Consider the following 17,725-nt stretch of genomic DNA (forward strand, 5'->3'; position numbering starts at 1 on the left):
CAATTATATCCCATTTGATGCTCTGTTATGGAAAGTAACATTTCATTATAATCGCCATTTTTCAGATGAAGAAATTGAGGCTGAGAGATCATAAGTAATAGATGCAGAGTTATGCAACTGAAGGAGGATTTGAAATCGGGTCTTCCCATCATCTAGCAGCCTCCTCTCTGAAAGAGGAATAAATAATACTTCCCGCAGTCCCTCCTTTCTAAGGTTATTCTATGCTTCAATAAGGTATTAGATGAAATTCACAGTTTGCAAAACTTAAAGAACTATATCAGTGTCTTAATATTATTGCTAGTAGCAATATCAGAGATGATAGGATCTCTCTCTATCTCTGTCTTTCTGTCTGTAGAGTATATAGGATGCTGGGCCTGGAGATCTATCTTCCTGAGTTCAAATCTCACCTCAGGCACTAGCTATTTGATCCTGCCTAAGTCACTTAACCATTTTTGCCTCGGTTTCCTCATTTATAAAATTTGTGAAGGAGATTTTGGGACATGTCCTTGTGAGTGTTAAAAAGTCAGGAAAGTAAGCAAGAAGGGGCAGGCTTCTTCTTAGGGAAGACAATGCTTTAAGCATAAATTTAAACTCAGACATATATTTTTTTCTTTTCTTGTTCCCCTCAATAGTATTTTATTTTTCCAATTACATGTAAAGATAGTTTTCAACATTCATTTTTGTAAGATTTTTAGTTACAAAATTTTCTTCTTCTCTTCCTCCTTTAACCCCCACAAGATAGCAAGTAATTTGATAAAGATGATACATGTTCAATCATTTTAAACGTATTTCCATATTTGTCATGTTGTCAAAGAAAAATCAGAACAAAAGGGGAAAGCCATGAGAGAAAAAGCAAACAAAGGTGAAAATGGCATGCTTGGATCCTGTTTTAGTCTCCATGGTCTCTCTGGATGCAGATAACATTTTCAATCCCAAATCTATTGGAATTGTCTTGGATTATTGTATTGCTGAAAAGAGCTATGTCTATTATGCTTCATCATATAATCTTACTTTGATATATTCTTTATCTACCTATGATATTAAGGTAGTAAGGATTTGTAAACAAATTCAGATGAACAAAGGTATTGGGGCATCTAAACTTCTTATAAAAATTCACTATGTGGTCCAAATTTATTACCTGGAAAATACGATTTGTGTCTGCCTCTGTTTTACCTTAGTCTTCAATTGGGTATTTAGATAGATAGAGAGAAAAATGCGATCTGTGTACAGGTGTGTAAGTAAATAGAGAAATAGTCCATGGTGATATTTTGAATTTTGATTTTGCCTTTGGGGGTAAAGTAGGATCAGAGAAGGCCTCACATAAATGAAAATAGTGTTCAGAAGGCATGAGAAAATGTTTTACCTTCTATAAATGTTGCATTTTTATAAGCTCAAGTGCCACAATATTAAATTTGAAAAACGACTCGAAACATTTCTATTTGAAGAAATGTCACTTGAGTTTCCATGACCTTTCCAACATCAAAGTGGTCTCTGCAAGAGAAATACTTATACGATTGAAAGTAAAGACTTAAGCATCTTTTCTTTAAAATATTACATGATTTCATTGGCTTTCTAACTTATTGAATAGCAATTCACCTTGTAGTAGTGAAATTATTCTCTATTAGTGATACATACATCTCTATTAGGGAGGTATGAAGGCATATGGATTTAATGGTAGCTAACATTTATATAGTGCACCCTAAGTGCCAGGTACTGTGCTCAATGCTTTATAATTATTAATTTACTTAATCCTATTGCAAGGATTGCATGGGAGGTAGAGTGCTATTATCATCCTTATTTTATTGATAAGGAAACTGAGGTAAACAGATATTAAAACAATGTATGTCTGAGTCTGCATTGGAACTTGCATCTTTCTGACATCAGCTTAGTATTCTATCCACTGCATCACCTGGCTTCTTATACAATAAATATAATCATTTGTAAAAACGCGCTATTGAGCAAATATTATTTTTATAAATGGAGTTGTTTTTTTTTCATTTTAGTTTATTATATAGAAAGGTATGTTGGGATTTTGAGTCTTTGGACTGAACCGAATTTGTAAGCAGGGGACGCAGGTTCTGATTCAAATTCCAACCATTAGCAAGTTCACCTGTGTGACCTTGGACCATTTGAGTTTTAGTTCCTTCTCAGTGGCTTGATACAGCTGGACTAAATGATCTCTAAGTACCTCTGTGGATCTCTAGGGGATCTACAGGTCTTTGTGAATCTCAGACAGTGAGATTTGCTTCTTTGTTTTTCAAATATTATATCTCACCTCCTCTTCCACCAGCTCAGAAATGGACTTCTTAATTTAAAAGAATAGGAACATTCTCTTCAGTTTTACTTCTTAAGAGATTAACTTTTTATTTATGCATGAGTATAAAATGACCAAAAAAAAAAGATACCTTAGAGAAGAGGAGGATTTATATTATCCTGTTATAATAAGTCTGTCAACTGCTTTATTTCCTTTGGGGCAAGAAAGTCTATAACAAGATGAGATTCTCAAATTAGGTACTTATGTAGTGAAACAATTGGTTTTGTAAAGTAAGTGGTCCAACTGCTTGCTCACATCTCTCCTATCATCTATTCATCGCCTCTATAACTTTCCTGAAATGCTCTAGACTCTGTGGTATCAAGTGATTGAGTCCACTCACATATGAATATAAGAGACTATTCTCCTGGGAGCCTAATCTCTGAGAAAGATAATTCATTACTGGGTTAACGAGCACAAAAGTAGTCACTGGGGTGTCCATCACAAATCCATTAGAGTGAAGAGAGAATATTTGAATTTCCCTTTCATTCCCATTGATTGCTCTCTCTGAAGTTGGAAAATCATTAAATTTCTGATATGCATGCGATGGAATGTCTCTCGTTGGACAAGGCATGAAAATTCTGCCTCTCTTTTGCCTTGGTTGGTTTTCAAATTATTTTATCTGAACATGAATCTGGATTTTAAAATTATGATTGGAATTAGAGACTCTACATGGGGAAGAATTTCCATAGTTATTAAAATCTTTCCTGTCCAGAAACCATCAACTTATTCAATTCAGTGGTGACCTTAGAATGATTGTGATTCACGCTTCACATTCAACGTGATACATTCAGTGCTCTTTGGTAGATTTTAATTTAATAAAATCAAAAGGAGAATATATTAAATTCTTATTACATGCCCAGACTTGTGCTAGTATAAAAGCAGAAGATAAACAGTCCCTGCCTTTGTGTGTCTTATGTTCTCCTGAGCCTGAAGGGGAAGATAGGACAGTGTAAAAGATCTCCAGACCTTTTGTTCTCCTTTTTTGTAAAATGGGAAGATTTCAGGGAGATCCAATAATTTGAAGGTCCCTTTCACCTCTAAATTGATTAACTTATGACTTCTTAAGTCGCTTCCAACTTTAAGTATCATGATTCTATTTTCCTGACCTATTACCTTCTCACATTGCAGACCATACATTATCAAAGAATAGTATCTCTTGATGTCCTGTTCCTGTCCTGTTCCTTTGCATCTCTACAACCTTTAATTCCTTTTACAGTAGGGGAAGTCATCTCTCCCTCTCTCCCTCCATGCTTCTCTCTGCCTCTGTCTGTGTCTCTCTATTTGTCTGCCTCTCTATCTGTCTCTATCTCTATCTCTCTATAGAGAATATAGAATGCTGGGCCTGGAGACCCATCTTCCTGAGTTCAAATTTAAGCTCAGGCACTAGCTATTTGATCCTGGCTAAGTCACTTAACCATTTTTGCCTCAGTTTCCTCATTTATAAAATGAGCTGAAGGAGAAAATATCAATTCACTGCACTATCTTTGCCAAGATATTGCTAAATGGAATCACAAAGAGTTGAACACAAATGAAAAATGACTGACTAGCAGCAACAAAATATACATAGTCTACAGATCTTGCATTAAGAACTCCTGGATGGAAATGAATTGCTGTCTGTGCCTCTTTTCTTTCCCTTCAAGACCTAGTACAATACTGAAAGTAATAAGTATTTGGTTCTCCTTTAGTAAAATTAAAAAAAAAAATTGGAGTGACATATTTTTTTTTTAAAAAATGGATATAACTTAAATTCTGAATCAATATTAGCATTCAAATTCCAATGCAATTCAATTCTTACTAAGAACCTGCTGAACACAATAAAAAAATATTTATTAAATGTCAATTATCTGCTAGGTACTATGCTAAAGACTTGGAATACAAAATTAAAATGAAACAGCCTTTGACCTCTGAAAGCTTACATTCTTTATATGCAAATAAGTAAATATAATGAGATTATCATTGTATAAAGCATTTAGCACAGTTCACAGTCCCCTGGAGTTAGAGTTTGGAAGGCCTGAATTCAAATCTACTTACAAGCCTTGTAATCTTAGGTAAATCACTTTTATCTCAGTTTCAGTTTCTTCTACTGTAAAATGGGATAGTCACCTATTTCATAGACTTGGTATGAAGATCATAAGATATATATATATAACTATATAAATTCTAACCATAATTACTATAGAATACTGAAGCCAGTAAAATCTGAGTTCAAATCTTACTTTAGACTTTTCCTAGCTAAGTAACCTTGAACAAATCTCTGACCATCTTCCCTAGTCTCAATTTCCTCATCTATAAAATGGGGAAATAATATCACCTCACCACTTCCATCCCTAGGTTATTGCGAGGATTAAGTGAGATGAAATTTGTAATGGTGTTTTGCAAAACTTTAAAATACTATATTAATATTTTTTCTTATCAGTAACAGTAATTAAAGAGTGGGGGGGATAAGGAAAGGCCAATCCAATTTATACGTCTTAATGAAATAAATACTCATTTTGTTCATTATTTAAACAGGTAAAAAGATGGCCTATCAAAAGGTGAATGCAGATCAGAGAGCCACGGGACATTCTCAGTACTTAGACAGCGATGACCTTCAGGCCACTGCCCTTGACCTGGAATGGGACATGGAACAGGAGTTGGAGGAACCTGGCTTTGACCGTTTCCAGCTTGATAGTGCTGAGAACCAGAACCTGGGGAATTCAGAAACTGCCGACCTGGATCTCGATTCCATTCAGCCAGGTACATCCCCCAAAGGAAGGTTCCAGCGACTTCAGGAGGATTCAGACTATGTGACCCGGTACCCAAGGGCAACACCAAAGAGCAACCACTGTAATATTTTCCGCTTTTCCAAAATCTTTTGCACTCTGACCCTCTTATTTATTTTGGGGATTGTGATTGGATACTATGCGCATAAAAAATGCCCTTCCCAGGATCCTTCTCCAGGAATGTCAGATCCTCATCTGTACCAGGAGATCCTTAAGGAGATCAAAGCAGAAGACATCCAGAAGCTTTTCAGGTGAGTATCCTGGCAATCTTGCTCTGCATCTCATATTGTGGAGAAAGATGATAGTGACATGGGCAATGGTAGCAATCTTTCTAGACTTTCCTCATGATGACTATGTAACAGAAAATGGAGAAATTCACAGCCCTATTTAAAAATTAATTGTTTGATAGAATGGAACTGCTGTTAATCAGTTAATTAATTCATTGATTAATAAAATAGTTAAATAGCCATCATCAGGTCTTATTGTAGCCTCTCTAGCTTATCTAGACTCATTTTCTTATCCCAAAAATTTTTATAAGAATCTTCTACAAATATGTGAGTTTTGAAAATATTCTACATCTCCAGCTTCCTACAAGTTGATAAATATGTTTCACGGTATTACCTGCTCAAAGGGTACTTTTATTTAAAGCATCTAATGAATGTTTATTAGATTGATACAAAATTAGAGCCTGATGTCCTTAACATAGTGCTAAGGAATGCCATAACTCCTGTTTCCTCTTGGGAGGATCATAAGAAACTTAACTTTCTCCTAAAGATCTCATAAGCTTGACAATTTCTAGTGCTGACGGTTTCTTCTCTTACATTTCCCATGTATAAATCCAGGGGGAAGGGCTGTCCTTCTCCTTGCTCTGCATTGTCATTCTCAGAACTGCCCATTGCTGTAAAGTCACAGTGCTGTCTTTTGGAAAATTTATTTCAGTAAAATGATTTTAATGTGAAAACAATGTCCAAATTTGTACAAGTATAGACAGATCAAGGTAATATTTTGTTTTGTTTTAAAGTCATTAAATTACATTTATTCTTTGAGCTTTACTTAGAATTACCTGGTTCTACCTTTGGTACCATTAAGAAGATGCATTCCCTTTTTATAGTCTAAGGGGAGTGATAAGTCATTTCCTCTGATAGACTGGAAGTTTCAAGAGTACTGGGTTGGGCACAATATCAATAGAAAAATGGCTTTTCCTTTAGGAGTTTTCTGTGTAAATTCATCATGTTGCCCTAGGAATGTATTTCAAAGCATGGTAGTAAATGAGCCTGAATTTTATTTTTGAATGCAGTAGCAGACTTGCCTTTTGATAGCCCAGACTGCTGAGGAGAAAAGGATAAAATGTGCTGGGTGCTAATTACGGCTCATGCCATTGCACAAACAAAAACAGGATGCCACATGCCCGGCATCCTACCCTCTCTGTATTTTAGGTGGCAGCCTGCCTGGATTCCCATTTGTCAATTGTTTAGATGAGAGAATAATCGGAAACAGAGTGGAGCTGGGGCAGTGTCTGAAGATTTAAGCTATGGTCAAATGTTTAGATTCTGTGTTGACAGAGAAGGACCACGTACCGGTCATTAGTCTTGGTTTTGGTTAATTAAACATGAGTTAGATTATGTTTTATAAATGTCCTTTGTAAATATGCAGAACTTGTCTTATGTTTTCATCTGGTGATTAATCCTTTAAAGAAACAATTGGATGTGTTATCTTTACTCTTCAAGGATAATTTAATGAAGGAAAACTTGACCAGAAAACAAGCTAGATAACTCTATTGTCATAATCACTGCTGATTCGTGTGTGAGCCTATTGCAGCAAACATCTCTTTCCCCTTTAAAAGGGGAAATTAAGGAAGAAGGAAGAAAGGAAAGAAGGAAGGGGAAAAAGGAAGGAAAGAAAGGAGAGAGAGAGAACACTTGAGTATTTTCTACAATGCAATGTGATTTGCAGACCATCATCCTTGTCCTTTTTGCAAACTAGCATGCATTGTGCTCAGTGGAGACAGTCGAGTCTGCATCAGGGCTTCATTTTAACCATCATGAGGCCCTAGCAAAAAGCCTCCCTGGGGGACTTCACATTTTTCAGATGTACCTTAATTGGTGATCAGACACACTCAAACCTGGGAAAGTAATCAAAAAAGAAAGAGAAATGGACCTCAGAGCATAAGCAATGAGGGCCGTTTTTTATCAGCCCCCAGCTGAAATTTGGCATTGCAGCAGAGATCAAAAAGTATGAAGAATGACTGTGGGTTAATGGCAAGTCACTCATATGCCCTCACTCCAAATATTCCTTGATTTTTACATATAAATAAGCAGAGATTTCAAACTGGAATAGACTTTAAAAGAATATCTCCTCGAATTTCTCATTTTACAGATAAGGAAACTGAGGGCCAAAATGACCAGCCTGAGATCAGTAAGTTAATCAGCAGACACTTCTTAAGTAGTTAATAAGTTGCAGACACTGTACACTGGGGATGCAAAAAAAACAAATCAAAAACCAATTCCTGCTCTCACAGTCTGATACTGTCTAAAGTCAACAGAGGATTAAGTTAATAGAATGATCATAGCTCCCTAATTGAATAAGACCTGAAAAGTCACTTGAGCCATCTGCCTTCCTTTTCCTAATAAGAAAACTGAGGCTGGGGGATTAAGTGCATTGCCCAAGTTCACCAAGTTCACAAATGGCAGAGCCAAGATCTGAGATTTGAACTCAGGTCTTTGGACTCCATATAAAGAGTTCTTTCCAATATACCCAGAACAAATGAAATCACTGTAGCTTAATTTTGTTCTGGTTGTTTCAAATAAGATAATATAAGTAACACATTTTGTGAAATTTAAAACCTCATGTATGTTAGCTATTGTTTTTAGTATTTTCAAAATGGGGTGGGGGAGAGTTTGGACTTTTGATTTTATCTGCATAAATCTTGGGGAATTGCCGAGGCCAGATGAGTTTATTGATTTGTCCAAGACAAGAAGACAGAATTGGAACTAAGATCTTCTTGGCCAAAACTAGCAGTCTTGATACTTAGATATGTGGATGATTGAAGCATGTTTGTATACACATAGATGTCTCTCTCTATATATAAACATACCCACATAAATATGTATGCATGGATGTGCCATTATTGTTGAGCTTTTTAAGAAAATGAAGCTGTTCAACTCACTTTTTCTAAATGTTATACATATTGACATTTATTCTCCTTACCTTCTGGCTTCTACCCAAGGATGATGGCAGGCCCCATTAAGCATCTTCACACATTTAGAAAAAAGCTTCCCTCACTGAACCAAGCGTGTCATACCTACCAAAATGAACCTTCTGATAAAGGTTTTCAATGCCATATCCGCGATCATCTAAACTGATTGACTACCAAAAATGCATTTTTTCCATCCTCTAAATAGATAAAAGTTCTAAAAAAAAATTAACTGACCACCTACATGTTTATTCAATGATAAATTGGGATACAAAGAAAAATCTGCTTTTCTTCTTGCTTCCCCAAACCCCAAAGAGATAAAATTTGGAAGGAAATAAAGACATGGAAATTGCAATTTCACAGTAAACATGGAGAAGAGGGGCAGTATTGTGTAATGGATAGAGTTGACCCCAAAGCCAGGAAGACCTCTGTAGCAAGTATTAGCTATGTTACCCAGGAGAAATCATTGAACTTCTCAGTGATTTAGGCCACCTTGTAAGGTTATGAGTTAGGGAGACAGTGTCAGTATGCTTTGGTTACAAATGAAGCACGGTCCATGTCCTAAGCACAGACACACAGAAGAATCATGAGCATCATGCTGGGAGAGCTAACAAGAGAGAGTCACATCTGGTTCACATCTGTCTCAGTAGTCTCCATGGAAGGGAGCTCAGTCTTAGAGAATATAAATCTTGACCTAGGTATACACATAGTTGAAGCTCTTCATTTAAATGTTATTGCTCCCTTTGAGGACACCAAAGTGTCTTTTGTACCACTTTCTTCTGCTGTCTTAAAACACACAGAAAGTGACAGTCAGGGGACCTGTATTCAATTCTGGCTTCAGTCTCCTGGGGTCTCAGTTTCGGGTCTCAGTTTCCTCATATGCAAATTGAAGCATTTGTTCTTTATAAGCTTTTAGTTTGCTTCTGACTCTAAATTTTCTGAGCCCTTGGAAGTTGGAGCTATCATAGAATCAACTGGGAAGAGGCCTTCATCTCCATAGCATAGATTAATAATCTAAAACAGAAATTAAATTAACCTCCCAGGGTAACACAGTGTCTGAGTAGAGATGTGAACCCTAGTTTTCTTGATTCCTAATTCATTACTTTATTCACAATACCAAGGCTTTTTAACATTTTCCCACTCATCCCTTTTCACCCAAGAAATTTTACGTGATTCTGGGTTATATACAAATCAAACATTTACTACTAATAAATCATAATTTCATGACTTCCACATTCAGTCACAGGACCCCATAGATAGTATATAATATTGCCTGATTTTTTTTTAATACAATGACTGATGTCACTGTCTTAAAAAGCAAGAAGAAAAGAGATCTAAAAATCTCTTAAAAAAAAAAAAAAAAGATTGAAAGCTTGTCCCCAAGATCACAGAACAAGTCAGTGGCAGGATTTTTATTCCAGCCTGAAAAAGGAGGCAGATGCCAAGTCCCAACTGTGGGTTTTTGCAGCATCTTGCCTTTGCCCACTCTCAAGTAGACATTCATGGACTAGATAAATACTACACTAAGACCTGATTTTCTCTCCAAAGCAAGTCCTTGGTTACTTTTTTGCTAAGCACTGCCTTTTTATGGTCAAAGGTGCATGTAGGGAATAACCATTTATTCTCCTTCTACTCTCCTTCTAAACCAGATCTTTAAAATGGCCAGTCAACATGCCAAAGAGATTTTGAAAATTACTTGCAAGTTCTCATTGATCATGTAAATTTCCTGTCAAGCCTGAAATCAGGCTGTGAAGATGAGCTGCCTCTGGGATGACATATGTCCCCCAATTAGGATTTTGTTTTTCAGAGTGCTGTGATAATTGCACATTTTCCGTATATTTCATAAATTCAGCTATGCAGCCTTTTTCATTATTCTCCAGGCTACGGTGTTTTTATGTTTCCTCCCTTTCTTTATGTTGGTCTTCCTCTTCCTTCATTCTTCTTTCTTTATTTTTGATTCTTCCCTGTGGGTTTTCTTCCCATAACATTCTTTTCTTTCTTTTCAACTTCTAAAAACCATCCATTTCTTCTTCCTTCCCTTCTACGTGTTTCTTCCTCTTCCATTTAATCTCTGCATCTCTCTCCTAATATCCCTGTATCTTTTGCACATTTCCATCTTTTTGCGTTTAAAGGGTGTGTGTTCTTCAAGGTCTAATCCTTTCTTCACTGGACCTGAAATCAGTACAACCTAATTTCAGCTGTGGATTTGGTCACTTACTAATCACATGACCCTGAGCAAATCATTGGGCAGGTCCTCACCTCAATATTTCATTTTTCTTTCACTTCTTTTAAATCATTTCTTCTACTCCTCTCTGGGTCTTAGCCACCCACCACCTCCAGACCCAACCAAATTCCTCCCTGTTTGGGAAATGACGGGTGTCTGTTTTTTTCAAGTTGGGTTGAAAGAGGTTACATTGGTACATGTCCTCATGGAGTCCCCCAAAACCACCATTTGACTTTTCTCTCACTGTTCCTGAATGATAACTCTCTAAATTGAGAGAACTTCTGAATCTAAATAGAGCAACTTTAATAAGATTTTTTCCTAGCAGAAATTATTGACAATTATAGTAATATTAATTGATATGCCTATAGTTTTTTCAGGGTCAAAAAGCACCTTATCTCATTTAGTCATCACAACCCTATGAAGCTATGAATTTTTTCACTGAAATTCAGAAGAGTTAAATGACTTTTCCAGGGCAAAACAATTAGCAAATTTCTGGAATGGGATCTGAATCCAGAACTGTTTCTCTGTCCTTTTGTGTGATTAATTAGTTATCTCCCCTTTGGGAAATAGTATTTATTTGAAATAAAATTAAATAAACATAGCTTTAATTGTGATTATTTTGGTTTGTTTTATGAAAATACATATTGAAAACCTATTGGCTTCTTTTTTTTTTTTTTTAAACAAACTGTTGACATGTTCAGCTATCATTTTTGTTAAAAACCCCAGATCTTTTTCACATGAGCTATCATCTAGCCATTTCACTGTGGGGAAACTGATTTGTTGAACCCACTTTACATTTTATCCCTCTATTAAATTATATCATGTTTGATATAGCTTGTCAATTGCCTAGCCTGTCAAGATAGTTTCGGTTCTAGACTTGTTCACTGCAAAGCATTCTGTGTATAAATTTTGTCAAGACAGAAAGAAAAGAAAGAAGAAAGGCATGAAGAAGGGAAAGAAGAAATGAAGGAAGGAAAGGAAGGTGAGAGAGAGAGAGGAAGGAAGGTAGAAAAGAAGAAATAACTGAATGGGCAAGCACAAATCATTGGACTACTCTCCTAGAGATGTGTTTACAAGTTGACATATAACAACGCATGATTTCTTTTTATTCTAGTGATTCAGCTAGTTCCAAATACATCCTGTGGTACTATTATTCAACATATATATTTCCATGTATTTCTCAAGAACAACTTTATCAAAATCTGCTAAAATCTAAGAATATTTTGACTATTTTATATCTCGCCCAAAAGGATATGATGCTGGTTTCCATGTTGTGTTATCGATGAAGGCCATATTGGCTTGTTTCTGGTGCTCTGTCCTTATATTTATTATGATACCATTTCATTCTTTATAGATTGTTTTCTACCCATATAATTAGATCTGCTTGCCTCTTTTCCATTAACTAAAAGCAAGGTAACGTATAAATTGAATTAGCTAATTAGAGTAGTAATACCTAAGACATATAGACTTCCTGAGTTTAGAGATACTTTTTAGACTTGGCTAGAAATAAGAATTTCCATCCTTGAACTGACATTTTTACTTTCCTACAGAATCACCTAGAGCTTGATAGTGGCCTGTACGTACCCAGTGTCTTTTCACTAAACATTCATGGCTTTAGCTGTAGTTTATGCTATAGATTCTGATATTTACTACTAAAATGTGGACTATTATCCTCCTTTGTCTTAGCTGATAACCTTTCTTGAATAATTTCTTGAGGATTTGATTTCTGTATCTTATTAGACTGATGATATTGATTTTAGTATTCTAAAATTATTATTTAGACTTTCTTGGAAATTGTTGGTGATTGACGAAAAAGAATGACCACATTTGTTTTCTTCCTTATATCTATCTTTTGGATAACTTGGTGAAACAGAATATTACAGTCCAAGCAGAAAATTTAAAAATTTGACTAACTGGCCTGTGAATAGAATGTCAGACTTCCTTCATACCTCAGCCCAAATATCACTTTCTGCAGGAGTTCTTTACCAAAACTTCCAGCTACTTGAGCCTTCTCATGTGAGATTATCTTCCATGTCTTCTCAAATCAGATCTCAGAGACTTACCAGCTGTATGACCCAGGGTCAGGATCACACTACCATCTGTTTCAGTTTCCTCACCTGCAAAATGGGGGTAATAACAATACCTAACTTTCATAGTTGTTGTGAGAATTAAATGAAATAATATCTGTCAAGTGCTTTACAATCCTTAAAGTAATATAAAAATACTAGCTATTAGCATATATTTTGTCTCCCTTGTAAAATGTAAAACTGTGAGAGCAAAGAATGATTTTGCCTCTCTTTGTGCCCAGGTGCTTGTACAATGCGCATGGCCCAGAGAAAGCTCTTAATGAATGCTTGTTGATTGACTGTCAGAATATTCCCTCTATATTGATTTGTACTATTTGGGGGGAATAATAATGAATAAGTGGCTAGTAGGATTAATATCATTAGCTTCTTGAATGGTATTTGAAAAAAAAGTCTTTAAGTTTTTCCTTGAATTAACATCCCCTTTTAATACACTCTACTAAATACTTCAGTTCCTTATCTATACCATTCCTTATTTTTACTTCCACATGCCTTATTCAGGACTTCTTTACCTCTTATTTGAGTTATTACAATAGCTCTCCCAACCAGTCTGCCTACCTAACCACAACAGATTCTCTCTTCAACTACTATTTTACACATAGCTGCCATGTTAATCTTTTCTATTCATAGATCCATTTATATTACAACACTACTCCTATGCCTTTCCATATTCCATGCTTATAGTACTTAAGAGAGGTTAACTGAATTAAAAAAATAAAAAAATAGTTAATTAAATCTCTATTTACTCTTCTAGAATAATGTTTAAAGTCTTTAGTTTTCGTTGTCCTCATTTAGGTGGCTTCAGCACGTTGAGCATGCTGTTCCCAAAGTCTTGGTACAATTTTAATTTAAATGAGAGGGAGAGAAGGATTCAGGGAGGGAGAGAGAGAGGGAGGGGAGGATAGAGAGAGGGAGGGGAGGATAGAGAGAGGGAGGGAGAAACAGAAAACAGACCAGAATCAAAACATTGGATAGAGTTTTAAGCCTTAATAGTGTTTTTAGATATAGAGTCAGAAATGTTAGTGTAGTTTTAAGGATTAAAAGTGTACATACATACAGAAAATAATATAGACATCATGTCTCAAAAGTCTTAGTGTGTTTTTAGACATATACACGACTTTTGGGATACTATGTACATATATATGCATATATGTGTAGGGATATATATATATATATATATATATATATATATATATATATATATATCTTTATGTAATCTTCTTTATGCTTCAATTGTCCTGTTCCTCACTTAATCTCTGTTGAAATGGTACCCATCTTTCAAAATCCAGCTTATGTGACATTTCTTTGACCATAAGCAGACATGAGTTCTCAGTTTTTTTGGACTCTCATAATAGTATTTTTTGTATTTCTGAAAATACATATTCATTCTATAATTATCTGTATGATATTGGGTGAGGGAGTACCAAAATGCTTTTGAGGAGGGACAGGGTGAAAGGAGAGAATAAATGGGGAAAAATACAATTAACAGTATGAATTGTAAAAAGAATTTTGAAGCAAGTTGCTCTCATTTCTCAAACATAGAGGGATTTGAGTCACATTTATTAAAAAAAATAAAATAAGACCCAATTGATAAATGATCAAAAGATAAAAGATACGATCTGTTTCCAAAGGACTCTAAATTCATCCATATCCTTTGATCTAACAATACCACTACTTGTCATGAATACCAAAAGAAATTTGAAGGGGAAAAAAAAGGAAAATGATCTATATATTAAATATGTATATTATATATTTATTTCTAGCAGTAAAATTGAGGGCATGTCCATCATTTGGAGAATAGCTCAATAAACTGTGGTATATGTTTATGATGAAATATTATTGTCCTATGAGAAATTATGAACAGGATGTTCTTGGGGGAAAAAAAAACTGGAAGGTTCTGCAAGACCTCAAAGTGGAATGTATTGTGTACAAAGTAATAGCAAAATTCTGGAACGATCAGCCGTGAATGACTACTATTCTCAGTAATACAATCATCCAATCATCAAAAAATCCTATCCATACTTAGACAAGGAACTGATTATGGCTGAATAGATTGACACTTTCTCCATTCCTCCCTCTCCCTCCCTCTGCCTCTTCCCCCTTTCCCTTTTCCCCCCTCCTTTTCCCCCCTCTCTCCCTCTATTTCTCTCTTTCTCTTTCTCTCTCAATTTAATTTTTCTTGGGGATTTTTATTTTCATTAGGGTTTAATATCTGTTTTTATTATCACAAATTGACTTTTATGGAAATGTTTTTGTGTGTGGGAATAAGGGAAAGAATCTAAAAACTCAAAAATTTTAGAAAGAAATGTACAAAAAATTGGATGTTAAGTGGGGAAAAGCTTAAATAAATAACACAAAATTTTTAAAAAAAGGTATCTGCAAGAAGTCTGTATCTCCTCCTAGCATGTAAGCTCCTTGTTGGCAGGGACTGTGTCTTATTTATACCTTGATAAAGGGATGGTGTTGATGAGGGATTCTGGTACCAATTAAATGAGAATATCCCTCCTTGTAGAAAGAATAAATAGCATCAATTCATCTCTTACCATGTGTCAAGTGCTATGCTAAGTGCTAGGGCTTCAAATACAGAAGTGAGCTAGTCTAGTACCTTAAAAACTTATGCCAGTGATGTAGATAAAATATGGAAAAGAATGATGGTCAGGCTAGCTAGTTGTGTTCTGGAAGCTCACCAAGATGATTAGTAGATCTCAAAAGTGATATGTTAATGGTAGTGGTGACTTGACAATAGTTCTCAGAGAAGGAGGTAAAAATTGGGAAGAAGGGAAGGCAACATGCAGGGAAGAAAAAAGCTGGTGTGAAGGTAAGGTCCAAGGGAGAGCAAAATATGGAAACCTAGCTCCTTCTAGGAGTGACTCTGTTGTTCTGTTTCAACAATGGAACAACAGAAATATAGCAGGACATAAAATAACCAAGATAAAGAGATGAGAGCCTCTTGGATATAACATGTCCACTGGCATACATAGGTATGCCAAATCTTAGCCATCCCATTCTTCATGACCCAATGAAATTTCTATTCTGGGAAACAGCAGGACTCTCTATTTTTCATGTCTGATTTAAAGGACTAACTTTTGATTGTTTTCCAGTGACTGGGGCTGCAACATCCTGGCCTATAAATGAGGTTTTGCCCGGGACTCTCTTTCTTCATCTATTAAAGAGAACTCATTCTTCTCTATCACCCTGCTACTCTTTCCCTTCTGTCTTTCTCCAGAAATACAGCAAGTAAAGATATTAATTTCTTCTCCATTACCCTATGAGCAATTAATGGTTCTTTGGGCAGGTCATTAAAATAATGACCATCATTTACCTAATATACATTTGTTACCTCAATTAATTGCAGTGGAAATTGGAATTATTTACTATATTTATGGAAATTAATCTATGAATATATTCAGAGATTTCACAAAATAAACTGTCTGAGGACTTTTAAATCAAAAAGTTAAATAATCTTTTGAGTCAGTCCATGGGATTCAACTTGGTACTGAACCCAGAATTTGTGTCTTCAGGGCTTTAGACTAAGTTTATATCTATTTCACCATTTAGAATGATTGATGGGCACCATAGAATGGCTGTTTAATGGAGGTTTTTTGAATAAATGAGTGTATAGCTACCTCTTACAAATATGTTTTTTGTGCTTCTAATAAGACTAACGTCTTATTCCCCAACATCTTTGCATATGAAAACTCCAGGGTGAGTTAGGTTATTAAACACATTAGACAAAAAAGGGACTGATGAGACTTCTGATTTCACTTCTTTGATTTTTTTTTTAATTCATGAGCAGATTTTTATATAAAAAAGATATTTCAATGCTTATACTCTAGTTTCTAGGAAGACTTCATATATATATATATATATGTATATACACACACACATACATGTAATACTTCAAATAAAGCAAGGTCCCCTGTGCTGTTGGATAGTTTAGTTTTAAAATGATTCAAATTTAAGGCTTAATATATTTTTCTTATACCTCTCTTGTGCTTCATCTCAATGCATTTTTTTTTATTCTTTCAACTCTTCCTCATTGAAAAATAGGAATAAGATCAAGCAAATGTAAAATGAGAAGGGAAAACATTTTTTTTTCTTTGAGGAACAGTTTTTTTCCCCAATTTCCTGTGGTTTCATTTGATTACTTTGCACTCTGGAGCCAGCAAAAGTTGCTAATTATCACCTTGAGCAGAATAAGAGAAAAACCATATTTCTCAAGGGATGGGAGAGTTTAATTATATGTAATACAGAGCTGATCTGTAACCTCTGAGTCTCAGTTTATTATCTGTGAAATGGATGTAATAATTGGACCACTAATTGTTGTAGTGAAGCCTGGATGCCCTGTTGTGTGCAATATAGGGGGCTGTTATTCAGGTACTGGCTAGTACTAGGTTAGTACCAATTGTGGTTCCCCCACCACTACCATCGGCTCTGAGATTCAGAGTTACTGTGATAATTTTATGGAGTAGAAACACTGGCCAAGCTATCAGGGCTTCTCTTCTAACAAATAACATATTCCAAATTTTGCAAGATGTCATTTAGATCTGGGGAAAAATAAGCTGGCACTGAGGACCCTCGCTCCTTCATTATAGCAACAAAAAGAAATATATTGAGTTTTCTATGTCTGATTTGGGAAATCAGTTTCTATCTCCAATAACTGATTGTGTATTATCGCTGCATCTTTTATAAGTGAAGCACATTCTATGGCTTAAAAATTGCTTTCCTGTGCAATGTGATGGAGTAATGAATTAAGTCCAAATGAGCCTTATATTCACCATGTCATAATGTGGAACTAGTCCCCAGTGAAAGTTTTTATTATCTAATATAGTCCCAGCTAATGTCTTCCTCTTATGGATTTGCTTCTCAGAGGGCTTTGGTGACTCCCTGGAAAAGGCAAAGAGAACTGGGATTTGAAATCAAATTACCTTTTTACAAACTCCCTAACTCATAGAAAACACCTTAATATGCTCTCTCTCTCTCCACATATGCAAATCAAATGTTGATGGAACAAAGGAAGTAGAATCAGTTCTACTGAGTATATTTTATAGGAAGAGAGAGTGAAAACTTTTTTTTTCATTTTTTTTTTAAACAAATGGGTATGCAGGTGGTTCTTGCCCTCAATAAAAATGCGAGTGTGGGTGTTTT

The 17,725-nt window shown here is 35.4% G+C and overlaps 1 protein-coding gene across 6 annotated transcripts in view; it reads left to right on the top strand.

Moving 5' to 3' along the window:
- The window catches only part of NAALADL2 (N-acetylated alpha-linked acidic dipeptidase like 2), a 1,183,950-nt gene that overhangs the window by 473,630 nt on the left and 692,595 nt on the right, over positions 1–17,725 (top strand). For all 6 annotated transcript variants that reach the window (XM_031957680.1, XM_031957679.1, XM_031957681.1 and 3 more), the window contains one exon: positions 4,826–5,327. In XM_031957680.1, the coding sequence (XP_031813540.1) occupies positions 4,834–5,327 (494 nt within the window). In that variant the 5' untranslated portion in view covers positions 4,826–4,833. The remainder of the gene's footprint in view (positions 1–4,825; positions 5,328–17,725) is intronic.

This window comes from Sarcophilus harrisii, chromosome 3 (assembly GCF_902635505.1).
Source record: "Sarcophilus harrisii chromosome 3, mSarHar1.11, whole genome shotgun sequence".
NCBI classification, from domain to species: Eukaryota; Metazoa; Chordata; class Mammalia; order Dasyuromorphia; family Dasyuridae; genus Sarcophilus; species Sarcophilus harrisii.